The sequence below is a fragment of the Eschrichtius robustus genome, chromosome 20 (assembly GCF_028021215.1).
Source record: "Eschrichtius robustus isolate mEscRob2 chromosome 20, mEscRob2.pri, whole genome shotgun sequence".
NCBI lineage: Eukaryota > Metazoa > Chordata > Mammalia > Artiodactyla > Eschrichtiidae > Eschrichtius > Eschrichtius robustus.
In genome coordinates this window covers 42,414,828-42,439,950 of record NC_090843.1, presented here as the reverse complement: position 1 = coordinate 42,439,950, position 25,123 = coordinate 42,414,828, and the positions used below count along the sequence as shown (strand labels likewise).

Here is a 25,123-nt window from a genome sequence, read left to right as displayed (position 1 = left end):
CTGGATATTTTTCTCTGGCCGATTTTGCAGTTTATTAGTCCTGTCTTAGCTGCTGTCTACTGAAGTCCATTAATTGAGTTCTTAATTTCAGATAATGTTTTTTTAATTCAAAATTTCCACTTGCTCTCTTCTGTAGTTTTCAATCTCTGCAAAAATACTCAAACTTGTTTTTTACTTCCTTGAAACACATTGATTTTGGATTAAAGTACACATCTAATAACTTCATTAAATAGATACCCTATGGATCTGTTTCTCTTATTTCTTGTTTCGACCAAATTATCATGTTGCTTCAGATATCTGATTACTTTTGATTGAGTGCTAGACTTTTTTTTTTAATATAATGTGACGCCTACGATTATTTTATTTTCCTCCAGACTTAAGATTTAGCCTGAGCTTCAGTCCCTGTATGGGCTGATTTGTATCTAGTTCATCCTTATATTTAAAGTGTGGCCCATCAGGTTCCAATCCAAAGCCTGCGGGTTTATTAGGCCATATACTTGACTGGTTTCACCTCTCTGGGTTTCCCCTTTAATCTAGATGTTGGCCTTGTAATTCTTTGCTATCTTTTTATCTCTATGGTGCCTTTAAACAGATGTTTTAAATTTTTATCAACCTTTTTAAGATACTTTCACAAGCGAGTTGATCCAAACTGCCTAATCTATTGTCACTGAAAATGGAACAATAATCTGTGGTTTTCAACTATGGTATTACATTCTGCTACATTAAAATCAATTGTGGGAAATTTTGCTTATAGTTTCTTAAGAATAGTAGCTAAAGCATGAAAATTGAAAATGATTGTTTTAAAAATAAAATCAGAGCAAGAAAAATGACAATAATAATTATAATAGTTGCTTAACATTTACTGAGCACCTTATATATACTAGCCACTGAACTGAAAAGTGTACATGTTTTATTTCATTTAATCCTCCAAACAACCTTATGAGATAGGTACTATTATTATCTTTTCCATTTACAGTTGAATAAACTGAGGCTTAAAAAGTTAAGATATTTCCCAAATATCACAGTTAGTAATATTTGACTATGCATTCAAATCCAGCTCTGAATATGCCCTATTAAGTATCTCCCATAGGAATAAAAGATTTTAGTCCCATAACAAAATCACCCTTCATCAATTGCATATTCTTAAATATTAAAGAAAAAGATAGAATTATGGCATTACATCTGAAACTACGCATGCCACGGGAGTATGTCCTGCATGTAAATATATATCACAATGGAAAGTCTAATAATTGTGAAACTAATTAATGAATGTGCAAAACTATTAAGAAAACTTATTTTCATTCACATGCATTAACTGGCATTATGTAGTCATAAATACAGATAAATAATAGAATAGGCCTCTAATTTATTTGAGGGTTTCATATTTATCCAGAATAGAACCTGCAAATATAGTATAGTATATTGGTTGTATTAGCAATGCCACCTAGTGGCAAACTAATATAGCCATCGTTAGAAAAAAAAGTCCTATAAGAGTGGTTCTTAACATTTTATGGGTTACAGAATCTGGAGAATCTAATACTATAGGTCCTTTCTGCCAGAAAGATGCATATTTGCGAAGACACATAACAAGTATAGTGTTCAGGGAATTAACAGACCTCCTGAAGCCCATGTGTTGACTGTTAGAATTAATGGAACAAACCAACTAACCTAGAGGCCCAACCAACTCCCCTTCAGCCTTGAGAAGGAATCCATTCACTTCTCCCTTCATCTCTTCCTCTCTGGTTAGCAATCACTATTCCTGCATAAACAGTATCTAACTCTTCCTTTGTGGCTACATATCTGTTCTTGGCAAACTACTAGATTTCTACTGTTCCCAAATCAATTTACAAAATTTGATAGTAGTCATTTTTCCCTGTTGATTTTCACTAAATTTAATTTTTAAATTTAATCAAACAACTATTTTTACATCTAATGTTTAAAGAAGTGATGACAATTTTCAGGACATCTGAATTAAGTTAAAACCTTTCAATTATATCTAAAAATATAAATGAAATTGTTGATTGATAAACTTAAAAGTCAAGATAACTTTTCCCTTTTAAAGGCAGATATATAGGTATATAATATTTTAGGAAATATAGTAACATTTGTAGATCACCATTTAGTTGCACAATGAGTTAAAATTAACTAAATGATTACTTCCAAAAGAGGTTAACTTCCATGCTGGGAAGAATGTAATTGAGAAAGTCTGTCTATGCAGGAAAAATTTTCCTATTTCACTTTAAAGCCATAATTTCCAGTAAAGAGAACCATGATCAAGAATGAATTAAATCTTTTCCCTTTGTTAAACTCAGTTTCTTTTTCACCTGTTTTGCTGTAAATTATTGTCAAAAGAAGGATCATTTTTCTGACCAGACTTCTCTCCTAATATAGTTAATTGCTTTCTTGACTGAGGAGTTATATGGGTATATGGAAAGAGTGCCTATTTCATCAGCACAAAAATGTATGACATGAGAATGTTAACGTCACATCTCCCTAAGTGATTATGTAAGGGCTCATAAATGAAAGGAGGTGTAATTAGGACTTTCCAGATACAATCACATTTGACAAATATAAAACAACAGGAATGGTGATCTATAAGGATAAAACTGTGTCAACCATCTATCACCATGAAAATGTTACGTTTTAAAAATCTAACCAGAGATTATTTTGAATAGCTTCTTAAATAATAACAGAGATCAAATTCTTAAACCTTTATTTGATTCTGCTTTGCCTTCAGTTTCCTGGCTATTTTTCTCCATAATTGCCAAAGTTCACAAATGCACAGTCTATACTTACTCATGAAATTTTTTTACTATACATTTGCTACACTATTGGTTATTGACTACCGTGGCTCTTGGGAGGACTACATGAGATAATTCATAAAAAGTGCTGAGCAAAAAGCCTAGCATGTGGAAAACATTCAATAAATGTTAGCTAGTCTATCAGTCAGGATAGGTTATAACAACAAACAGCCCAAAAACCTCAGTAGCTTAAGACAACAAAGTTTATTTCTCCCTTACTCTACATATCCATCAGAGGCTAGCAAAGGGAATCTGTTCATCACAGTCAGAGACTCAGGCTCCAGGTGAAAGACAGTATGACAAACCTTGAAGCATCTGCCAGGAAGCAACACCTATCACTTATGCTCACATGTCAAAGCAAATCATATGGCTGGAGTTCAACAGGATGGGGATGCAACAACTCCCCACAAAAATGAATACCAAATATGGATAAAAAATAATAAACTGGGAAGTCCTTGGCGGTGCAGTGGTTAAGAATCTGCCTGCCAATGCAGGGGACACAGGTTCGATCCCTGGTCCAGGAAGATCCCACATGCCATGGAACAACTAAGCCCGTGTGCCACAACTATTGAACCTGTGCTCTAGGGCCCGCGAGCCACAACTACTGAGCCCGCATCCCACAGCTACTAAAGTCCGCACACCTAGAGCCCGTGCTCCACAACAAGAGAAGCCACTGCAATGAGAAGCCTGCTCACCGCAACAAAGAGTAGCCCTCACTCGCCGCAACTAGAGAAAGCCCGTGCACAGCAACGAAGACCCAACGCAGCCAAAAATAAATACATTTATTAAAAAAAAAAAACTGATCTCAACTAATATTACTCTGATGACAATGATGATGACAATGTTTGCCATTTTCAGTAGTAGTAGTAGTAGTAGCTATAGTTAACTTCTTGTAATCTGACTTCCATCCCAACCAGGTGATTGAAAATAAACAAAAACCAGTGACATCTTTTATCTTCCTTTTGCTTGACTTCCCTGAAAATTATTTTTTGCAAATGCTTGTTTTCCTTCATTTTCCCTGTTATACCTAGGGAATCCTGGAAGGAATCCTGTGTCCAAGAACTAACAGATCTAAGAACTAAAGATAATCTGCTCAAATGGAAATGGCATATGCTGGGTATCTATATTTCTTTTTAACATTAACATATTGCTCTTCAAGCCTTTACATACTGAATTTGTTTGCTATGTTGGCCTTTTATCCATTTTTGATCACTATTGTCTAAAAAACTGTTCTTTTGACAAAATCAACACTCATTCATGATAAAAACTCTCAAAAAAAAAAACCCCGAAAACAAACACAACTCGCAGCAAACTAGGAATAGAAGAGCTTTATCAACTTGATAAAGAACATCTACAAAAACCTACAGCTAACATGATACTTAATCAGAATTGAAAATGGTCAGTTAATGCTAATCCTTCTGAGGACACACGCTTCCATGGAGGTAGCAAGAAGTATGGAGAGGAAGAAGTATTTACTAAAAAAAAGAATATGCAGAGAAACTAAGCAGAATGAAGGCAAAAGGTGGCATAAACCTTTAATATTTCAAGAGAGTGGTTGGAGTGGCAGAAGCTAAAGGCTTCCCCATTAAGGTTGGGAACAAGGGAGGATGTCCCTCTCACCACTCCAATTCAACATCAGACTGGAAGACCTAGCTAATGCAATATGACAGGGGGAAAAAAAAAAATGAATGGGTATACAGACTGAGAAGAAGTAAAACTGTATTTGCAGACAACATGATTACCTATATAGAAAATCCTAAAGAATCGACAACAAAGTCCTGAAACTATTAAGTGATTACAGCAAGGTTACGGAATACAAGGCAAATACACAAAAGTCAATTGCTTTCCTATATATCACCAATTAACATACACGATCCACAAATCATGCCCCTAGGTATTTACCCAAATGAGGTGAATTCTTATATGCCCCTCAAAACTTGCACATGAATGTTTACAGCATCTTTATTCCTAATTGCCGTAACTTGGAAACAACAATGATATCCTTCAATAAGTGAATGGATAAACAAACTGTGATGGTACATCCAGAAAATGGAATATTATTCAGCAATAAAACGAAATGAGGTATCAAGCCATGAAGACACAGAGGAACTTTAAAACCATATTGCTAAGTGAAAGAAGCCAGGCAGAAAAAGACACATACTGCATAATCCCAACTATATGACATTCTGGACAAAGCCAAAATTTATTATGCACTGTAATGGAGAATGTTATGCATTCTCCATTACAGTGTCACATACCCAATATAAATGCTGAGCAGCCATGAACTACCACAAGAATATTTTTAAGAGTATCTCTCTCATTTCAACTAAGTAAAAAAAAATATTTTTTAGGAGGGGTACATTTTATACTTTGATTTAAAAGAGTTTAAGAAAGCATTAGTTGTACGCATGTAATACTTCATTAACTGCACTCAATAAGATTACCAAAATAACTATCCAGTATGTACATGGTGTTTGAGGACGTGAGGGAAGATACCATTTCTCATTTGCAGATTAACAGAGAAAATAACTGACCAAATTAATTCTAAGTCTTACATGGAATTCTGTACAATTAAATAACTTCAACTATTACAAAGACAACTGCATAAGCAAGAGAACCATTATTCCAAAATCTGGAAGGAAAAAACATTTCCTGGCTGAATTAATATAAGTAAACAATCTCATTTGCCTAAGGGTTCTTCCTCCCTTCTCTTTTTAAATTCTCAACCCAAAAGGAAAAACAAAACAGAATTCCAAATCACTGACTTGAGAATTAGAATACATATAAAACACAAAGGTAATTAAGTAAAAATCCTAGAATTTTAACTTCTGAAGTAAAAGCACCAATTAAAACATAATCTCTTTCAATCTTGCTTATTAAAATTATTCTTACCAGATAAAGCAGAAAGGTATGCAGCCCTGTTCCAAGCCCAACAGAAGACAAAATTCCTAAGCCTATCCAGTAGGCATACAAAAGAAACTGTTTCTCTATACGTTGCACATACTGAAAAACAAAAGGGATGAGGTGAAAACAAAATCAGAATTCTTAAGCAGAAATGTGGTATTTATCAACTATAGTAAAAATTAAAAAAACCAACTAAGTTTCCAATAGGAAGAAAGTATTAAGATTAAAAGCTCCTTGAAGAGTCCAAATTCCTCTAATATGTGGTCACAGAGATGGCAAAAAAAATCATGTAACTGTAATAAAGCTCATTTCTACATTCTAAAAGTCCTATTATTACAATGACATTTATACAAAAAATGCAAATTATTGATAACTATGAGAATAAAAAATTTAAAGATACTTAAAAGTTATAAAAATTTTGTTTAAGAAAGCATGATAGGGACTTCCCTGATGGCGCAGTGGTTAAGAATCCGCCTGCCAATGCAGGGGACACAGGTTCGAGCCCTGGTCCGGGACGATCCCACTTGCCGTGGAGCAACTAAGCCCGTGAGCCACAACTACTGCATTTATAAGTATAAAAACTTCTCTGATTAGAGGTAAAGTGCTGCTCCTCCCCATTTTTAATGCCATTTGTTGTTTTCTAATTTTACAGGCAATATATGTTTATTACAGACAACTAGAAATACATAAAAGCGTAAAGTAAAAAACAATTACCCATAATCTCCACCCCCTCAGAGATAATCACTATCAGCATTTTGATGCATTTAGAGGTAAACTGCTCTAAAATATGAAATGATACCATTTTAGAACTATTTCCTAATAGAATACATTAACGTTCTGCAATTTTATCAAAAGTTATTAACAAAATGTCCTATTTTCCTTTCATTTATGCTGTACAGATGACAGGCAAGTGAACTTCCCCCCACTTTGTACATATAAAACCTAACCTTCAATCTAGGATGAGTATATCAGCTTGGATGGATCACAGGAGTGTGTTATAAAAAATATGAAGACTTTGGTAGTGATTAAAGGATTCATGCTGCTTTGACTAAACACTGTTAGGAAAGTTACATTTAAATCCTTAAAGGTAAAAAGGAATGATATATACCCAATATAAATGCTGAGCAGCCATGAACTACCACAAGAATATTTTTAATATTTGGCCTTAAAAGTAAGACATTAAGATACCAGTTATGAGATAAATTAAAAAGAAAAAAAAAAATCAATGAAATCCACAAAAGCTCCATTTTGAAACTGTTTGGGATTAGGGAAGGTACAAGAATAGAAACAGAGGTGCTGAACCTCTTACCTGTTGATGTGCTCCTTCAACATAATACGTAGCTATAAGCACAGCAAGCAGCAGTAAAAAAGACATCACAACGCTTTGACGATGCCATAATCTTAAAAACAAATTAAAAAAAAAATGAAATATGTCACAGTCTCATTTTCAGGATTCATCACTCTCAAAACATTTCTTATTGAAGCAATTAGGTTACTTAGCTCAGCTTTAGAAGTTGTTCTTGCTGGATTGAGCTCTTTTTTTCTTAAACACTATGGTCTCTTGGGGTGCAGAAGGGGGTCAAGACCAGATACTTGGGTATAGAATCTAATTTCTTATTAGAAACCCCATCGTAGGGGCTTCCCTGGTGGCGCAGTGGTTAAGAATCCGCCTGCCAGTGCGGGGAACACGGGTTCGAGCCCTGGTTCAGAAGGATCCCACATGCCGTGGAGCAACTAAGCCCGTGCGCCACAACTACTGAAGCCCCCGCGCCTAGAGCCCGTGCTCCGCAACAAGAGAAGCCACCACGATGAGAGGCCCGCGCACGGCAGTGAAGAGTGGCTGCCGCTCGCTGCAACTAAAGAAAGCCTGCGCATCAACAAGGACCCAATGCAGCCATAAATAAATAAATAAATAAATAAATAAATAAATAAACAAACATAAACAACTTTATAAAAAAAAAAAAAAGAACAAGAAATTACATCATAGCCTTTCCCATACCCCAAACTAATCTTTTATATACACCCCAACTTCTAATTGGGACAGGCATTATGATATAATGGAAAGGGCATTGGCCTTTAGTCAGAGGACTTGGATCAGAGTCCCTTAAGTACTGTACTTTGAGTAAGACACTCAACCAATCTGATTCTGTTTCTTGTTTTTAAAATCATGATGATCATATACTTATTTTACCTTCTTCATGGAATTGCTATAAGGATCAAATGAACTAAAAAGTGTTACAAAATGCTTTATAAACTGTAAGTACATAAAAAGGTAAGATATTATTACAGATAACTTGGAAAAGTAAACCAGAAAATGATTAAGGCAAGTAAAAGTTCAACTTGCTCTTTATGATATCAGAAACAGGGCTTACAGGTACTAAATTTAAAGATAGAACACAATTTCCATGGCAGAGTCCTTTTTTATTGGCTCAAACTATCAGTAGTGCCACGTATCCTGAACCTTGACCTACTAAAGAATCAGTGTATCTAATGTACACAGGCCTGATTTCTCCCGAAGGTAAAGCCAGAAGAAAAAACTTCTCATGTTCATTGCTCTCCTCTGCATAAAAGATTCAACATGAGACAATGGTCAACTGTAACAATCCAGTGAACAAATAGCAACAAGTTTCCCTAATCTATTTTTCTTCAAACTACACATAAAAAGGAAAATAAGTATGTTCCTATAACATTCTAAATTTAATTAATCCATTTTGATAGAGCAGGTGGCAGGGAGACTGTTGAAGATTTCTAAAATTAGTAAATACAGTTTATATAAAAGGAAACGGAAGACTCTTTACCTTGAGGTCCATTCCTTCAAGATTACTAGGATTTCCAGAGAAAAATACTGCAAGGTAACGAGTGGCTGTCTCCACAGGACAATATTCTGCCTTTCTTCCCGATCCCTCCTCTTCTTTTCATTCACTGAAGAGGGATCTGAAAAACAGTGTAGAAGTTAAAACAGGATGTTCACTTTTTCCAGTCACTTTCAAAATTCACCTACCTTCCCATCCCACATTTGAAGGACTGTATATAAACCTCAAAAAACAAACAATCTGGTTCACATTGTGACAAGTCTAGGCTATGTCCTGCTGTTCTACTCTTACCATTATTTTTGGAATTATTTTATTGTCAGGACACAAGTTTCTTTTCTTATACATTACTGGAATGCTAAATTAGCCCACTTTCTATGAAGGGCAATTTAGCACCATATCATAGAACAAAGTGGTTTAGAGCTCAAAACGTGAAGGCAAACTACTTGGTTCCAAATCCTGGCACTGCCATCTACTAGTCATGTGATCTTGGGCAAGGTAATTAACCTTTCTATGCCTCAGTTTTCTCTTCTCTAAAATGAAGATAAAAATAGTACTTACTTTTCAGTGTCTTGTAAAGATTAAATGAGTTAATACATGTATGTATATGTGCAATTAAGGTTAGTTATTATTGGTAATAATAGTAACTCTCTCAGCATCATCTCTCGAAATTATAAATGCATATACCCTGTCACCTAATAATTCCATTTCTAAGAATGATTAGCTGTAAGGAGAAATGACTTTTGTATGAGTTTATTCAATACAGTGTTATTGGTTCTAGCAAAAGATTATAAACAAATGTTACCAACAGAGGACAGAGGAGCTATTAAAATATGATAGATTTGTACAATGGAATACTAAGCAGCCATAACAAAGAATAAGTTCTTCATGTACAATCTCTATGAAATATTAAGTAAAAAAACCCCAAACAACACACACCATGGTACAGAATAGAAAGTGTGTCATTCTAACATTAATTTTAAATTCCAAAGGGGTGGGCAGTAGTGGAAGAATACATAAACGTATGTGCTTGTTGAAAGAAAGGAAAGAAAAAATAACATGCAAAAGCTCCTAATGGGATGAGACTATGATATATGCAATGTCTTTTTCCGAATCCTGAAACTCCTGGTGAAACGATGCAAAATTTATTGACAACCAAAGTAACCCAAAAGTCAGTAAGTGCTGCAAAATACGTTCTGCAAGGCAATGCAGTGATCAAAACAAACAAATGGAAACTACTACTTCAGATAGCTTGCAATTCTTCTAATAGAAGAAAATTTCTATGATATAATATTACCATGCTGAAGTATTATTTGCAATGTGTTTGAGATGCCAAACGATTTAGAAGTTAAAAAGAAAACCATTATAATTAACAGAAAAGGAAAACCTTTCATTTTCTTTTAAACACAAAAAGGAAAGTTCCTACTTAAATCATCTATATAAGTAATAGCTGTAATTTTCAGGGTAAATGTGTGAATAAGAGTCAAATATAGTGAAATTTACCACAAATTCCTAGTTTGGTTAAAATATAAATTTATTTGTTTCAAACTAAAATTTAAAAATAAATCCACAATAATCACATTCTGACTTTTTGGATAATTATAAAATTAGGATTAGCATAATAAGTAAATTTATAATCTACTTCTAAAGTTACAAAATAGCATGATAAAACTGAGTGCCAAACAAAGCCAAATAAATATTTACCACACCACAAGATTAAAAAATAATAATCTTGTACCTAGAACACTGCTGATGTGACTACGGCCAGGCTGCTTCTGCTATCACTGTGAAAAATCACCTCATAGGCCCTTATATACCCGTAATTTAATTTACTATGAAGATGAAACAAAAGATAATCAATCTTTTACTAGATTTATAAGAATTTTATGTATCCTATATTATTATATAAGATATTATTTTGTTAACAAAAGATAATAAATATTAGATATAATATATTTCTATTTTATTCCAATGAAAAAGATATCATTTAAACCCGTAGATCTTCTCCCTCCAAACCACCATACTTCACCTGTGAAGTTTCCATTATATTGTTCCTTGTTCATTGCTACACGTCTCTGGTCACAATTTTTTCCATTCTCTGCCATTTCATAGATCAATAACTCTTGAGGAGCTAATAAAACAAAATAAAATCCAGTGATATGTTACATACTTCTGCTTTGCATCTGTGGCTGAATGAAACTGAATACAGAAACAACATGGGAGTAATCCCCACGTGCCATCTCAATAATGTGTTTATACCTTAATTTTCTCTTTTATAATCAAGATTTAATAATTTGTATAGAAACTGTAGTAGAAGTATTAAAAATATAAAAGCCATGTTGTTGTAATCCTTTTCCAAACAGTTATCCCAGTGATTTTCCAGATTAAAATTTGGAGGCAATTTGTCCACAGAAGGATATAAAATACTAGCATCTTCAAGTACTGATAACCTATAAGGTCTAAAGTCTTTCTAATTCAAAATTGAATATCATACATACTATCTACACAAATTTTACCAATCTTGCAGTCCTTTTAGCATTACTTTAAAAAAACGATTATATTATCAAACATGTCAAAAATGTTGCCACACAGATCCAAGATCAATTTTATTTAGGAAACAATTCTACTGAAAAAAAAAATGATATGGGCACAGAAGGTGAAAATTTAAAAAGTTTAAGATAAGTGAAATGTACTCTTTATAGCATGATTCATACTACAGGTATAGGTATAAATTTTTAATTTAAACCCCTGTATTACAACATATAAATTGTACTGACATAATTATTCTACACGAAAACACCAGATTACCTGTGCAGGTATCATTCTTTCAGGTGCTGGTAAAGTAAATCTTTCTACTCAAAAAGCATATCACTTCAAAGTCTCAATGCTGAGTCCTCTGCATGTGCCATGAGTCCTGCTACTCTTATACTCAGCTGATTAGAATATGACATGGTCATGGTTTCAATCTTCCTATGGTTTGTTAGCTGGAGCTATTTTATCCCTTGACTAAAATTCTAACCATAATTTAGGCCTCATAAAGGAAAATAAGTGAAAGACTATAAAGAGAGAACAAAGAGCATACATTCATCACTCCAACAGAAGGTCTCTTCTTTTAGACACAATCCATTTGTGGACACCTTTGTTTTGTTGCCTTCATTTCTCAATAAACAAACATATTAGGAAATAAAGTATAGGTTTCCATTAGCACAGATGGACAGCCTGGAGCAGATGATTATAAGTCTAAAATCTGGATTTGCATACCAGATTTGCCACTAACTAGTTGTGTGACCTTAAGCAAGTCTCATTTTTTCTAGATCTTGATTCTCTGGATCTACAAAAGGAGGACAAAAATTCTCACTTTCACAGGATTAATGAGGATGAAAGAGTGTGTGTTTGGGCATGCAAGGGTGTGTATAACTATAAATGGCAATACATGGAAAGGGTAGGAGGTATCTGACACAGTAAACCTAGAAACTGTCTATACTAGAGAAACTACTTCATAGCACATGCCTCACTGCTACCATATCAATGATGTCAGTGTCTTTCATTCAACACTCATTATAAAAGTTCTGGGGTCAGTAATGGGCACTGAAGATATAAATGTGAATAAGACAAGATCTTTCTCCTCCAGCAGGTCATAATCTGGTAGGGAAGCCAGATGAGCACAAGACTTCAATTATAATATAAAACAATGAAACAGATATACAGCAAATAACTTAGTGGGAAGAAAACAGGTTTTAGAATTGGATTCAAACCCAAACTTCACAAGTATATATTTTGAGCTTTGGGAAGTTTCTAAATCTCTCTAAATATCAGTTTCTTTCATTTGTAAAATAGAGATAACATGACACACAAAGGGTTACTCTGAGGATTAAATAACGTAATGTACATAAAATACTAGTATATTGTCCCACCTTTTATATGAACTCAATATATACTGGTTTATAATGATGATAAGGAGAAAGAAAGTACAGGAAAAAGTATGGGAGCTCAGAGGGCAATACATTCAGAGTAGTACTAGACGCTGAAATTTGATTCTGCAAATTTAAGTCAGAGTTCTGTGAAGATGTTTTCAAAAGACAAGCAATTACAAAAAAAGAAAGACGAAGATAAATTGTGAAAATCTATAAGATCAAAGCATCACCACAATAAGTTCACAAAATGTAAATCTATTCCACAAATCATGCTTTCTGGTTTTATTAATAAAATTAATAGAACATATTTGAAATGGACCATATAATAAAGGAGTTAAAGATTTTCCATCTTCCAATCATTCAACTTGAAGCCATACTTAAGTTCTGTAAATACTTAAAACTGTGCGAACTCATATTCAGCCAAATTCTATAGGCAATTCATTTTAGAAATGAACAGCCCTTCACCTACATCACAATAAATAACATTTAATTAATTTGTGATGAAAAGATATAAGAAGGCACAAAAGAACTTATGTGTTATGAAGAAAACACTCTAAAACCTTTCCCCTGCAAAACACTGATAATTGAGCTCATTTCCCCAGTTTTACTCCTTCCCATAGTATCATCTTTAAGAGACAGAAAGAGTTTTGTCCAAAACAACTTGGGTCCATTTAAGTTCTTACTTAATAACAGTGGTATTATGCAATTATTCAAAGATGTTTTTAAAGACATTTCAACAGGAATTTTTATTTGAGCAAATAATGTGTTCTTACACAATATGCTAAAAAAGAAAACAGTCTACAGACATTTCCTACTCAAAAAATTCTCCAGAAAAAAACATAGTCTGGAATTTTGTTTTGTGAGAAATAGCATAGGAGACTAAGTTATTTTCTTTTAATCCGTCTACTTCTTTACAAACAAAATAAATTCACAGTTTAAAAAACAATTTTGGGGGGCTTCCCTGCAGTGGTTAAGAATCTGCCTGCCAATGCAGGGGACACGGGTTCGATCCCTGGTCGGGGAAGATCCCACATGCCGTGGAGCAACAAAGCCCATGAGCCACAACTACTGAGCCTGCACTCTAGAGCCCATGAGCCACAACTACTGAGCCCATGTGCCACAACTACTGAAGCCCATGCGCCTAGAGCCTGTGCTCTGCAACAAGAGAAGCCACCACAATGAGAAGCCCGAGCACCGCAACAAAGAGTAGCCCCCGCTCACTGCAACTAGAGAAAGCCTGCACGTAGCAACGAAGTCCCAACACAGCCAAAAATAAAAATAAAAATAAAAATAAAATAGAGGAGGAACCAAGATGGTGGAGTAGAAGGACGTGCTCTCACTCCCTCTTGCAAGAACACCAAAATCACAACTAGCTGCTGGACAATCATCGACAGGAAGACACTAGAACTCACCAAAAAAGATACCCCACATCCAAAGACAAAGGAGAAGCCACAATGAGACAGTAGGAAGGGCACAATCACAGTAAAATCAAATCACATAACTGCTGGGTGGGTGACTCACAGACTGGAGAACACGTATACCACAGAAGTCCACCCACTGGAGTGAAGGTTCTGAGCCCCACGTCAGGCTTCCCAACCTGGGGGTCCGGCAACAGGAGGAGGAATTCCTAGAGAATCAGACTTTGAAGCCTAGTGGGAATTGATTGCAGGACTTCGACAGGACTGGGGGAAACAGAGACCCCACTCTTGGAGGGCACACACAAAGTACTGTGTGCATCGGGACCCAGGGGAAGGAGCAGTGACCCCAGGGGAGACTGAACCAGACCTACCTGCTAGTGTTGGAGGGTCTCCTGCAGAGGCGGGGGGTGGCTGTGGTTCACCGTGGGGACAAGGACACTGGCAGCAGAAGTTCTGGGAAGTACTCCTTGGCGAGAGCCCTCCCAGAGTCTGCCATTAGCCCCACCAAAGAGCCCAAGTAGGCTCCAGTGTTGGGTTGCCTCAGGCCAAACAACCAACAGGGAGGGAACCCAGCCCCACCCATCAACAGTCAATCGGATTAAAGTTTTACTGAGCTCAGCCCACCAGAGCAACAGTCAGCTCTACCCACCACCAGTCCCTCCCATCAGGAAACTTCCACAAGCCTCTTAGATAGCCTCATCCACCAGAGAGCAGACAGCAGAAGCAAGAAGAACTACAATTCTGCAGCCTGTGGAACAAAAACCACATTCACAGAAAGATGGACAAGAAGAAAAGGCAGAGGGCTATGTACCAGATGAAGGAACAAGATAAACCCCCAGAAAAACAACTAAATGAAGTGGAGATAGGCAACCTTCCAGAAAAAGAATTCAGAATAATGATAGTGAAGATGATCCAGGACCTCGGAAAAAGAATGGAGGCGGGCTTCCCTGGTGGCGCAGTGGTTGAGGGTCTGCCTGCCAATGCAGGGGATGCGGGTTCGAGCCCTGGTCTGGGAGGATCCTGCGTGCCGCGGAGCAGCTAGGCCGGTGAGCCACAACTGCTGGTCCTGCGTGTCTGGAGCCTGTGCTCCGCAACAAGAGAGGTCGCGATAGTGAGAGGCCCGCGCACCGCGATGAGGAGTGGCCTCCGCTTGACGCAGCTAGAGAGGGCCCTCACACAGAAGCGAAGACCCAACACAGCCAAAATTAAATAAATAAATTTTTAAAAAAATAGCAGATAATAATAACTCTTAAAAAAAAAAAAGAATGGAGGCAAAGATCAAGAAGATGCAAGAAATGTTTAACAAAGACCTAGAAGAATTAAAGAACAAACAAACAGAGATGAACAATACAATAACTGAAATGAAAACTACACTAGAAGGAATCAATAGCAGAATAACTGAGGCAGAAGAACAGATAAGTGACCTGGAAGACAGAATGGTGGAATTTACTGCTGCAGAACAGAATAAAGAAAAAAGAATGAAAAGAAATGAAAACAGCCTAAGAGACCTCTGGGACGACATTAAACGCAACAACATTTGCATTATAGGGGTCCTAGAAGAAGAAGAGAGAGAGAAAGGACCAGAGAAAATATTTGAAGAGATTATAGTCGAAAACTTCCCTAACATGGGAAAGGAAATAGCCACCCACCCAAGTCCAGGTAGTACAGTGAGTCCCATACAGGATAAACCCAAGGAGAAACACGCTGAGACACATAGTAATCAAATTGGCAAAAATTAAAGACAAAGAAAAATTATTGAAAGCAGCAAGGGAAAAACGACAAATAACATACAAGGGAATTCCCATAAGGTTAACAGCTGATTTCTCAGCAGAAACTCTACAAGCCAGAAGGGAGTGGCATGATATACTTAAAGTGATGAAAGGGAAGAATCTACAATCAAGATTACTCTACCCGGCAAGGATCTCATTCAGATTCGATGGAGAAATCAAAAGCTTTACAGACAAGCAAAAGCTAACAGAATTCAGCACCACCAAACCAGCTCTACAACAAATGCTAAAAGAACTTCTCTAAGTGGGAAACAGAAGAGAAGAAAAGGACCTACAAAAACAAACCCAAAACAATTAAGAAAATGGTCATAGGAACATACATATCGATAATTACCTTAAACGTGAATGGATTAAATGCTCCAACCGAAAGACACAGGCTTGCTGAATGGATACAAAAACAAGACCCATATATATGCTGTCTACAAGAGACCCACTTTAGACCTAGGGACACATACAGACTGAAAGTGAGGGGATGGAAAAAGATATTCCATGCAAATGGAAATCAAAAGAAAGCTGGAGTAGCTATACTCATATCAGATAAAATAGACTTTAAAATAAAGAATGTTACAAGAGACAAGGAAGGACACTACATAATGATCAAAGGATGAATCCAAGAAGAAGATATAACAATTATAAGTATATATGCACCAAACATAGGAGCACCTCAATACATAAGGCAACTGCTAACAGCTATAAAAGAGGAAATTGACAGCAACACAATAATAGTGGGGGACTTTAACACCTCACTTACACCAATGGACAGATCATCCAAAATGAAAATAAATAAGGAAACAGAAGCTTTAAATGACACAACAGACCAGATAGATTTAATTGATATTTATAGGACATTCCATCCAAAGACAGCAGATTACACTTTCTTCTCAAGTGAGCACGGAACATTCTCCAGGATAGATCACATCTTGGGTCACAAATCAAGCCTCAGTAAATTTAAGAAAATTGAAATCATATCAAGCATCTTTTCTGACCACAACGTTATGAGATTAGAAATCAATTACAGGGAAAAAAACGTAAAAAACACAAACATATGGAGGCTAAACAATACGTTACTAAATAACTAAGAGATCACTGAAGAAATCAAAGAGGAAACCAAAAAATACCTAGAGACAAATGACAATGAAAACATGACGATCCAAAACCTATGGGATGCAGCAAAAGCAATACTAAGAGGGAAGTTTATAGCTATACAAGCCTACCTCAAGAAACAAGAAAAATCTCAAATAAACAATCTAACCTTACACCTAAAGAAACTAGAGAAAGAAGAACAAACAAAACCCAAAGTTAGCAGAAGGAAAGAAATCATAAAGATCAGAGCAGAAATAAATGAAATACAAACAAAGAAATCAATACCAAAGATCAATAAAAGTAAAAGCTGGTTCTTTGAGAAGATAAACAAAATTGATAAACCATTAGCCAGACTCATCAAGAAAAAGAGGGAGAGGACTCAAATCAACAAAATAAGAAATGAAAAAGGAGAAGTTACCCCAGACACCGCAGAAATACAAAGCATCCTAAGAGACGACTACAAGCAACTCTATGCCAATAAAGTGGACAATCTGGAAGAAATGGACAAATTCTTAGAAAGGTATAGCCTCCCAAGACTGAACCAGGAAGAAACAGAAAATATGAACAGACTAATCACAAGTAATGAAATTGAAACTGTGATTAAAAATCTTCCAACAAATGAAAGTCCAGGACCAGATGGCTTCACAGGTGAATTCTATCAAACATTTAGAGAAGAGCTAACACCCATCCTTCTCAAACTCTTCCAAAAAATTGCAGAGGAAGGAACACTCCCAAACTCATTCTATGAGGCCACCATCACCCCAATACCAAAACCAGACAAAGATACTACAAAAAAAAGAAAATTACAGACCAATATCATGGACGAATATAGATGCAAAAATCCTCAACAAAATACTAGCAAACAGAATCCAACAACACATTGAAAGGATCATTCATACACCATGATCAAGCGGAATTTATCCCAGGGATGAAAGGATTCTTCAAAATACGCAAATCAATCAATGTGATACACCATATTAACAAACTTAAGAATAAAAACCATATAATCATGGGGGCTTCCCTGGTGGCGCAGTGGTTGAGAATCTGCCTGCCAGTGCAGGGGACACGGGTTCGAGCCCTGGTCTGGGAAGATCTCACATGCCGCGGAGCAATTAGGCCCGTGAGCCACAACTACTGAGCCTGCGCGTCTGGAGCCTGTGCTCCGCAACAAAGGGAGGCCGCGACAGTGAGAGGCCTGTGCACCACGATGAAGAGTGGCCCCCACTCGCCGCAACTAGAGAAAGCCCTCGCACAGCAACGAAGACCCAACACAGCCAAAAATAAATAAATAAATATTTTTTAAAAACCCATATAATCATCTCAATAGATGCAGAAAAAGCTTTTGACAAAATTCAACACCCATTTATGATAAAACCTCTCCAGAAAGTGGGCATAGAGGGAAACTACCTCAACATAATAAAGGCCATATACGACAAACCCACAGCAAACATCATTCTCAATGGTGAAAAACTGAAAGCATTTCCTCTAAGATCAGGAACGAGACAAGGATATCCACTCTCACCACTATCATTCAACATAGTTTTGGTAGTCCTAGCCACGGCAATCAGAGAAGAAAAAGAAATAAAAGGAATACAATTTGGAAAAGAAGAAGTAAAACTGTCACTGTTGGCAGATGACATGATACTATACATAGAGAATCCTAAGAATGCCATCAGAAAACTACTAGAGCTAATCAATGAATTTGGTAAAGTTGCAGGATACAAAATTAATGCACAGAAATCTCTTGCATTCCTATACACTAATGATGAAAAATCTGAAAGAGAAATTAAGGAAACACTCCCATTTACCATTGCAACAAAAAGAATAAAATACCTAGGAATAAACCTACCTAGGGAGACAAAAGACCTGTATGCAGAAAACTATAAGACACTGATGAAAGAAATTAAAGATGATACCAACAGATGGAGAGATATACCATGTTCCTGGATTGGAAGAATCAACATTGTGAAAATGACTCTACTACCCAAAGCAATCTACAGATTCAATGCAATCCCTATCAAATTACCAATGGCATTTTCTACAGAACTAGAACAAATCATCTTAAAATTTGTATGGAGACATAAAAGACCCCGAATAGCCAAAGCAGTCTTGAGGGAAAAAGCAGAGCTGGAGAAATCAGACTCCCTGACTTCAGACTATACTACCAAGCTACGGTAATCAAGACAATATGGTACTGGCACAAAAACAGCAACATAGATCAATGGAACAGGATAGAAAGCCCAGAGATAAACCCACGCACCTATGGTCAACTAATCTATGACAAAGGAGGCAAAGATATACAATGGAGAAAAGACAGTCTCTTCAATAAGTGGTGCTGGGAAAACTGGACAGCTACATGTAAAAGAATGAAATTAGAACACTCCCTAACACCATACACAAAAATAAACTCAAAATGGATTTGAGACCTAAATGTAGGACCGGACACTATAAAACTCTTAGAGGAAAACATAGGAAGAACACTCTCTGACATAAATTACAGCAAGATCTTTTTTGATCCACCTCCTAGAGTAATGAAAATAAAAACAAAAATAAACAAATGGGACCTAATGAAACTTCAAAGCTTTTGCACAGCAAAGGAAACCATAAACAAGACGAAAAGACAACCCTCAGAATGGGAGGAAATATTTGCAAACAATCAACGGACAAAGGATTAATCTCCAAAACATATAAACAGCTCATGCAGCTCAATATTAAAGAAACAGCAACCCAATCAAAAAATGGGCAGAAGACCTAAATAGACATTTCTCCAAAGAAGACATACAGATAGCCAAGAAGCACATGAAAAGTTGCTCAATATCACTAATTACTAGAGAAATGTAAATCAAAACTATAATGAGGTATCACCTCACCAGTTAGAATGGGAATCATGAGAAAATCTACAAACAACAAATGCTGGAGAGGGTGTGGAGAAAAGGGAACCCTCTTGCACTGTTGGTGGGAATGTAAATTGATACAGCCACTATGGAGAACAGTATGGAGGTTCCTTAAAAAACTAAAAATAGAATTACCATATGATCCAGCAATCCCACTACTGGGCATATACCCAGAGAAAACCATAATTCAAAAAGACACATGCACCCCAATGTTCACTGCAGCACTATTTACAATAGCCAGGTCATGGAAGCAACCTAAATGCCCATCGACAGACAAATGGATAAAGAAGTTGTGGTACATATATAAAATGGAATATTACTCAGCCATAAAAAGGAACGAAATTGAGTCATTTGTTGAGACGTGGATGGATCTAGAGACTGTCATACAGAGTGAAGTAAGTCAGAAAGAGAAAAAGATATATTGTATATTAACACATGTATGTGGAACCTAGAAAAATGGTACAGATGAACCGGTTTGCAGGGCAGAAGTTGAGACACAGATGTAGAGAACAAACGTATGGACACCAAGGGGGAAAACCGCGGTGGGGTGGGGATGGTGGTGTGCTGAACTGGGCGATTGGGATTGACATGTATACACTGATGTGTATAAAATTGATGACTAATAAGAACCTGCTGTATAAAAAAATAAATAAAATAAAATTTAAAAATTAAAAAAAAAACAAACAAAAAACTAATACTAAACTTTCTTTGGGTTATTTGTATGGAAATATGTTAATATAAATGTTTCAGACATTACATGAAATTCCTAAAATTCTTATATGTTCTGGTATAATGTTATAAGTCATAATTCTAATTATTACTTTAAAAAGTATATCTCAGAAATAACTAAATTTCCTTGTCAATTGCATTATTATGAACTTTCATCTAATCTTTAACCGTGGTCATTTTTAAGTCTTTTGTCATTTACAGACAGTTCTGGGTGTACTCTGATGCTTTTGCAAAAATGTTCCTATAAAAGGGTTTCATCTTCAAGGAATTCATGGAAAAGACTCTGACAAGTACAGGTTTCTGGTAACTGACTATACTGCTGAACTGAATGAATAAGTGTTTTCAGAACTCCAATGGAAAACTGATGAATTCATAAAAGTGCTAACAAAAGATCAAGATGAAAAAAAAAATTAATTACATGGGATTGAGTGAACTGATGAGGATGATTATAATTTTTGTGACTTTCTGTTTGAATAAAAAAATAATGTTAAAAAGAAAAAAAAGAATGGATGTCGAATTTTATTAGAGGTGTCTTTTTAATTCCTTTACTGTTTACTAACAGATTTCCCAATATTGACTACATTTCTACAAAATCAGTGTCATTTTTTATACTTTTAATGTAATGTTGGACTCTGATAGTAATTTATATTTACATCAATATTCAAAAGTGACTGTTTTTAGTGCTATCTTTGCTAGATTTTATCAGTGTTATCGTGGCTTCATAAAGAGAACTGGAAAACTTTCTGTGTGAACTAGAACAACTTTAATAGCAGATCCTCTTGAAAGTGGGAAAAAATTTACCCATGAAATAATGCGGGCCTGGAGCAATTTTTAAAGGAGTAGCTCTCTGGCAACTTTGTTTTGGCTTTCAAATTTATTTTGAAAATGGAGATAACCCAAAGGTATATCTGCGATTATTTACTTTTCTCATTCCGAATTTTGTATTTCTGTATCATCCCTTTTTTCCTTTATTCAGCTAGCATAGTTTAGTCTACCCTTTTGGTTTTCCCTTCCAAAGAACCAGCTCTTATAATTTCTGACTATTTTTTCCCTTTTAATATGTTAATATCAGTGTTAACTTTATTAAGTCTGTTTTCCATAGGTTTATTTCATTGTTTCCTTTTAATATTCTTAAGTAAAGTATTTAATTTTTATTCTTTTTAAGTTATTCAAGATGTTTTCTCATAAATCTGGCTTTGGCCACCTCCCATAGACATGAATATACATTGATCTCATTATGTTACTTCCTAGATAATATGTAACTGTTTTCAATTTCCTCTTTGATACAATAAAGTATCCAGAGTTGCAAAAAATATAATAAAATAAAATAAATAAAATTTAAAATAAATAAATAAAAATAAAAAACAATTTTTGAAAAACTTTTGCCAATTTCTAGCCCCACTCCCCTACACAGAGGTTGGGGGTTGAGGCTGAAAGTTCCAACCCTCTAATCACGCTTTGGTTTTTTTGGTGACTAGTCCCCATCCTGGAGGTAACTAGGGGCCCGACAAAAGTTGCCTCATTAGAAAAGAAGATGTTCTTATCACTCACATTACTCTGGAAAACTACAAAGGATTTAGGAGCTTTGTGCCAGGAACTGGGACAAAGACCAAATATAGATTTCTTATGCCACAATTACTCTGTAAGGAGAGAATATGCTAGTTATGGGCTGAATTGTACCCCTCCCCCATTCATATGCTGAAGCCCTAATCCCCAATGTGACTGTATTTATTGTTGGGGCCTTTAAGCAGGTAATTAAGGTTAAATGAGGTTCTAAGGGTGGGGCCCTAGTCAGATAGAACTGGTGTCCTTATAAGAGGAGAAAAGAGACACTCTCTCTGCATGCACACAAAGGAAAGGCCATGTGAGGACACAACAAGAAGGCAGCCATGTACAAGCCAGGAAGAGAGCTAGCACCTCAATTTTGGACTTCCAGTATCCAGAAATGAGATCATAAATTCGGTGCCCCAAAGCTGCCAATATGTCTATTTGAGGGCCAAATCAGGGCAAGCAGCATTTCACCTGTACTCCACACTCCAAGACTGAATGCATCCATGCTATTCTAATTCTGTTCACCTTCCCACCTGAAAGTAGTTTCACTTCTCTGGAGCTAAAAGAATCCTACCAACATCACTTACTAGTTGCATAGCCTTGGGTAAGTAATTTAAGCCTCTGCATTTGAGTTTATTTGTAAAATATCCCCATTCCTATTTTCATGCCATCCTTAAATGTCTTTTGTGTTGCTTTGGGGGACTCTCGGCTATTTATTTTCTCTACTTCAAAAAACAATTATATATAATTGTCCTGCACAGAGTCTGGCACATAGCAGGCACTTAATGTTAGCTTCTCCACACCCTTTCCATGAATGTCTCAATTTTCCAAAATAATCATAGTCAATACTACCCAAGTATTCACTTACAGACACTTGTTTTCCATATTTCTATACTACAGAAGAGACTGCACAACTGATTTCTACAGAAGCATCCACAGAAAAATCTTAGTTTATGTTGGATAACAAAAATAAATTATTTTTCATCAATGTAAACAGTTTGAAAAGTACCAAAAGGACAATCTGTTAAAAATTATTACAGGGTAGGGACTTCCGTGGTGGTTAAGAATCCGCCTGCCAAGGCAGGGGACCCGGGGGCGATCCCTGGTCCAGGAAGATCCCACAGGCCGTGGAGCAACTAAGCCCATGCGCCACAACTACCGAGCCTGCACTCTAGAGCCTGTGTGCCACAACTACTGAAGCCCACAGGCGTAGAGCCCGTGCTCTGCAACAAGAGAAGCCACCGCAATGAGAAGTCTGCACACTGCAACGAAGAGTAGCCCCCACTCGCTGCAACTAGAGAAAGCCCACGCGCAGCAAGGAAGACCCAACGCAGCCAAAAATAAATAAATAAATTTATATTAAAAAAATTATTACAGGGTAAAAAAGCTCTAGCCAATGTAGGTAGGGCAAGAGGAAATAATCATTTTTAAGGAGAGCCACTTTTCACAGTTTAATGAGGTAGCATGAATTTTGGAAATTTGTTATTAAACGGTGTCAGTCAGATTCCTGGATGTGGGAATGAATCCAAAGTATTACTAGCCTGTTTAAAAGACTGAAATCTCCTCAAAAAGGAATCTAGCACATGACATATTTTGACATTCAATGCAGCCTTGTAGTGAGACTGTTGTAATATCAATTTGAACAGCATGCATCTAAGTTAGTTTTGTTTCTAAGAATGAAACTGTTGAAATAAATTCTATAGGTCTGTGGATGGGATGAGAAGACAGAAATAGAAAAGAAGCATAACTCAAACATCAAATTATTTTCATTGTGAAGATATATCTAGATGCAAGAAATGCTTTAAAAGGCTGTAACTAGCAGATTTTAAATACAGCTGAAGCACTTAAAATCTAAGGTTGATATTAAAACATGTGGGGTTTTTTTGTTTGTTTCTGGCAGAAGTGCTCAGAAAATACTGCTAAAATCAGCTCACAAAGGTTCTTTGTAGGCTGTATATCCAATGTGCTAAGACTATAATACTCCATTCATTTTAAACATTAGCTACCCTTGTAATGCAAAAACAATCTAAGACTAAATTACTGTGAGTTCCCCAAAGCGACACAAAAAAAAACATTTAAGGATGACATGAAAATGGCAATTCACTGAGTAATATAAGAGTTAATGGAGAATTTACCAAAATGAAAAGAAAAAGAAAATATAGTGAAGCCACTGATTCTAATTTTCTTCATCACTGAATTCCAAAATAAAATGAACACACTTCCTTTTAAGAAAATCATGTATGGAATCTAAAAAAAAAAAAAAAGGGCTTCCCTGGTGGCGCAGTGGTTGAGAATCTGCCTGCCAATGCAGGGGACACGGGTTCGAGCCCTGGTCTGGGAAGATCCCACATGCCGCGGAGCAACTGGGCCCGTGAGCCACAACTACTGAGCCTGAGCGTCTGGAGCCTCTGCTCCGCAACGAGAGAGGCCGCGATAGTGAGAGGCCCGCGCACCGTGATGAAGAGTGGCCCCCACTCGCCGCAACTGGAGAAAGCCCTCACACAGAAACGAAGAGCCAACACAGACAAAAATAAACATAATAAATAAATAATAAATAAAAATTAAAAAAAAAAAAAAAAAAAAAAAGGGTTCTGATGAACCAAGGGGCAGGACAGGGATAAGGACACAGACGTAGAGAATGGACTTGAGGACACAGGGAGGGGGAAGGGTAAGCTGGGATGAAGTGAGAGAGTGGCATGGACATATATACACTACCAAATGTAAAACAGATAGCTAGTGGGAAGCAGCCACATAACATAGGGAGATCAGCTTGGTGCTTTGTGACCACCTAGAGGGGCAGGATAGGGAGGGTGGGTGGGAGACGCAAGTGGAAGGAGATATGGGGATATATGTATACGTACAGCTGATTCACTTTGTTATAAAGCAGAAACTAACACACCATTGTAAAGCAATTATACTCCAATAAAGATGTTAAAAAAAAAAAGAAAATCATCTATCCGAATGATTCTACTTTCTTGCAAAAATATCAATTCAGCTTTCTCAATCATACAAGGCATATAAAGATATCCAATTTGAGAATATTATATCTTTCGGTAACCTTTCTTGTTTTCAGAGTGTGTGTCCTTGGTTGGATTATTTAGTACATTCAGTCACAGACTGTTCCAAAATAGCTGTAGATTTCCCTAAAACCGTTAAGAAACTGCAACTTATTCTTGGAAACTTAATAAATAAATACTGTAAGCAAAGAGTAATATATCTTGACCAGTGCGGT

The 25,123-nt window shown here is 36.3% G+C and overlaps 1 protein-coding gene across 2 annotated transcripts in view; it reads right to left on the bottom strand.

Annotated features, from left to right (window-relative positions):
* VMP1 (vacuole membrane protein 1) overlaps positions 1 to 25,123 on the bottom strand; it is a 128,515-nt gene that overhangs the window by 90,769 nt on the left and 12,623 nt on the right. For both annotated transcript variants that reach the window (XM_068531589.1, XM_068531590.1), the window contains exons 2-5: positions 10,545 to 10,646; positions 8,504 to 8,639; positions 7,015 to 7,105; positions 5,694 to 5,804 (exon numbers count right to left, since the gene is read on the bottom strand). In XM_068531589.1, coding sequence (XP_068387690.1) covers positions 5,694 to 5,804; positions 7,015 to 7,105; positions 8,504 to 8,639; positions 10,545 to 10,620 — 414 coding nt within the window. In that variant the 5' untranslated portion in view covers positions 10,621 to 10,646. The remainder of the gene's footprint in view (positions 1 to 5,693; positions 5,805 to 7,014; positions 7,106 to 8,503; positions 8,640 to 10,544; positions 10,647 to 25,123) is intronic.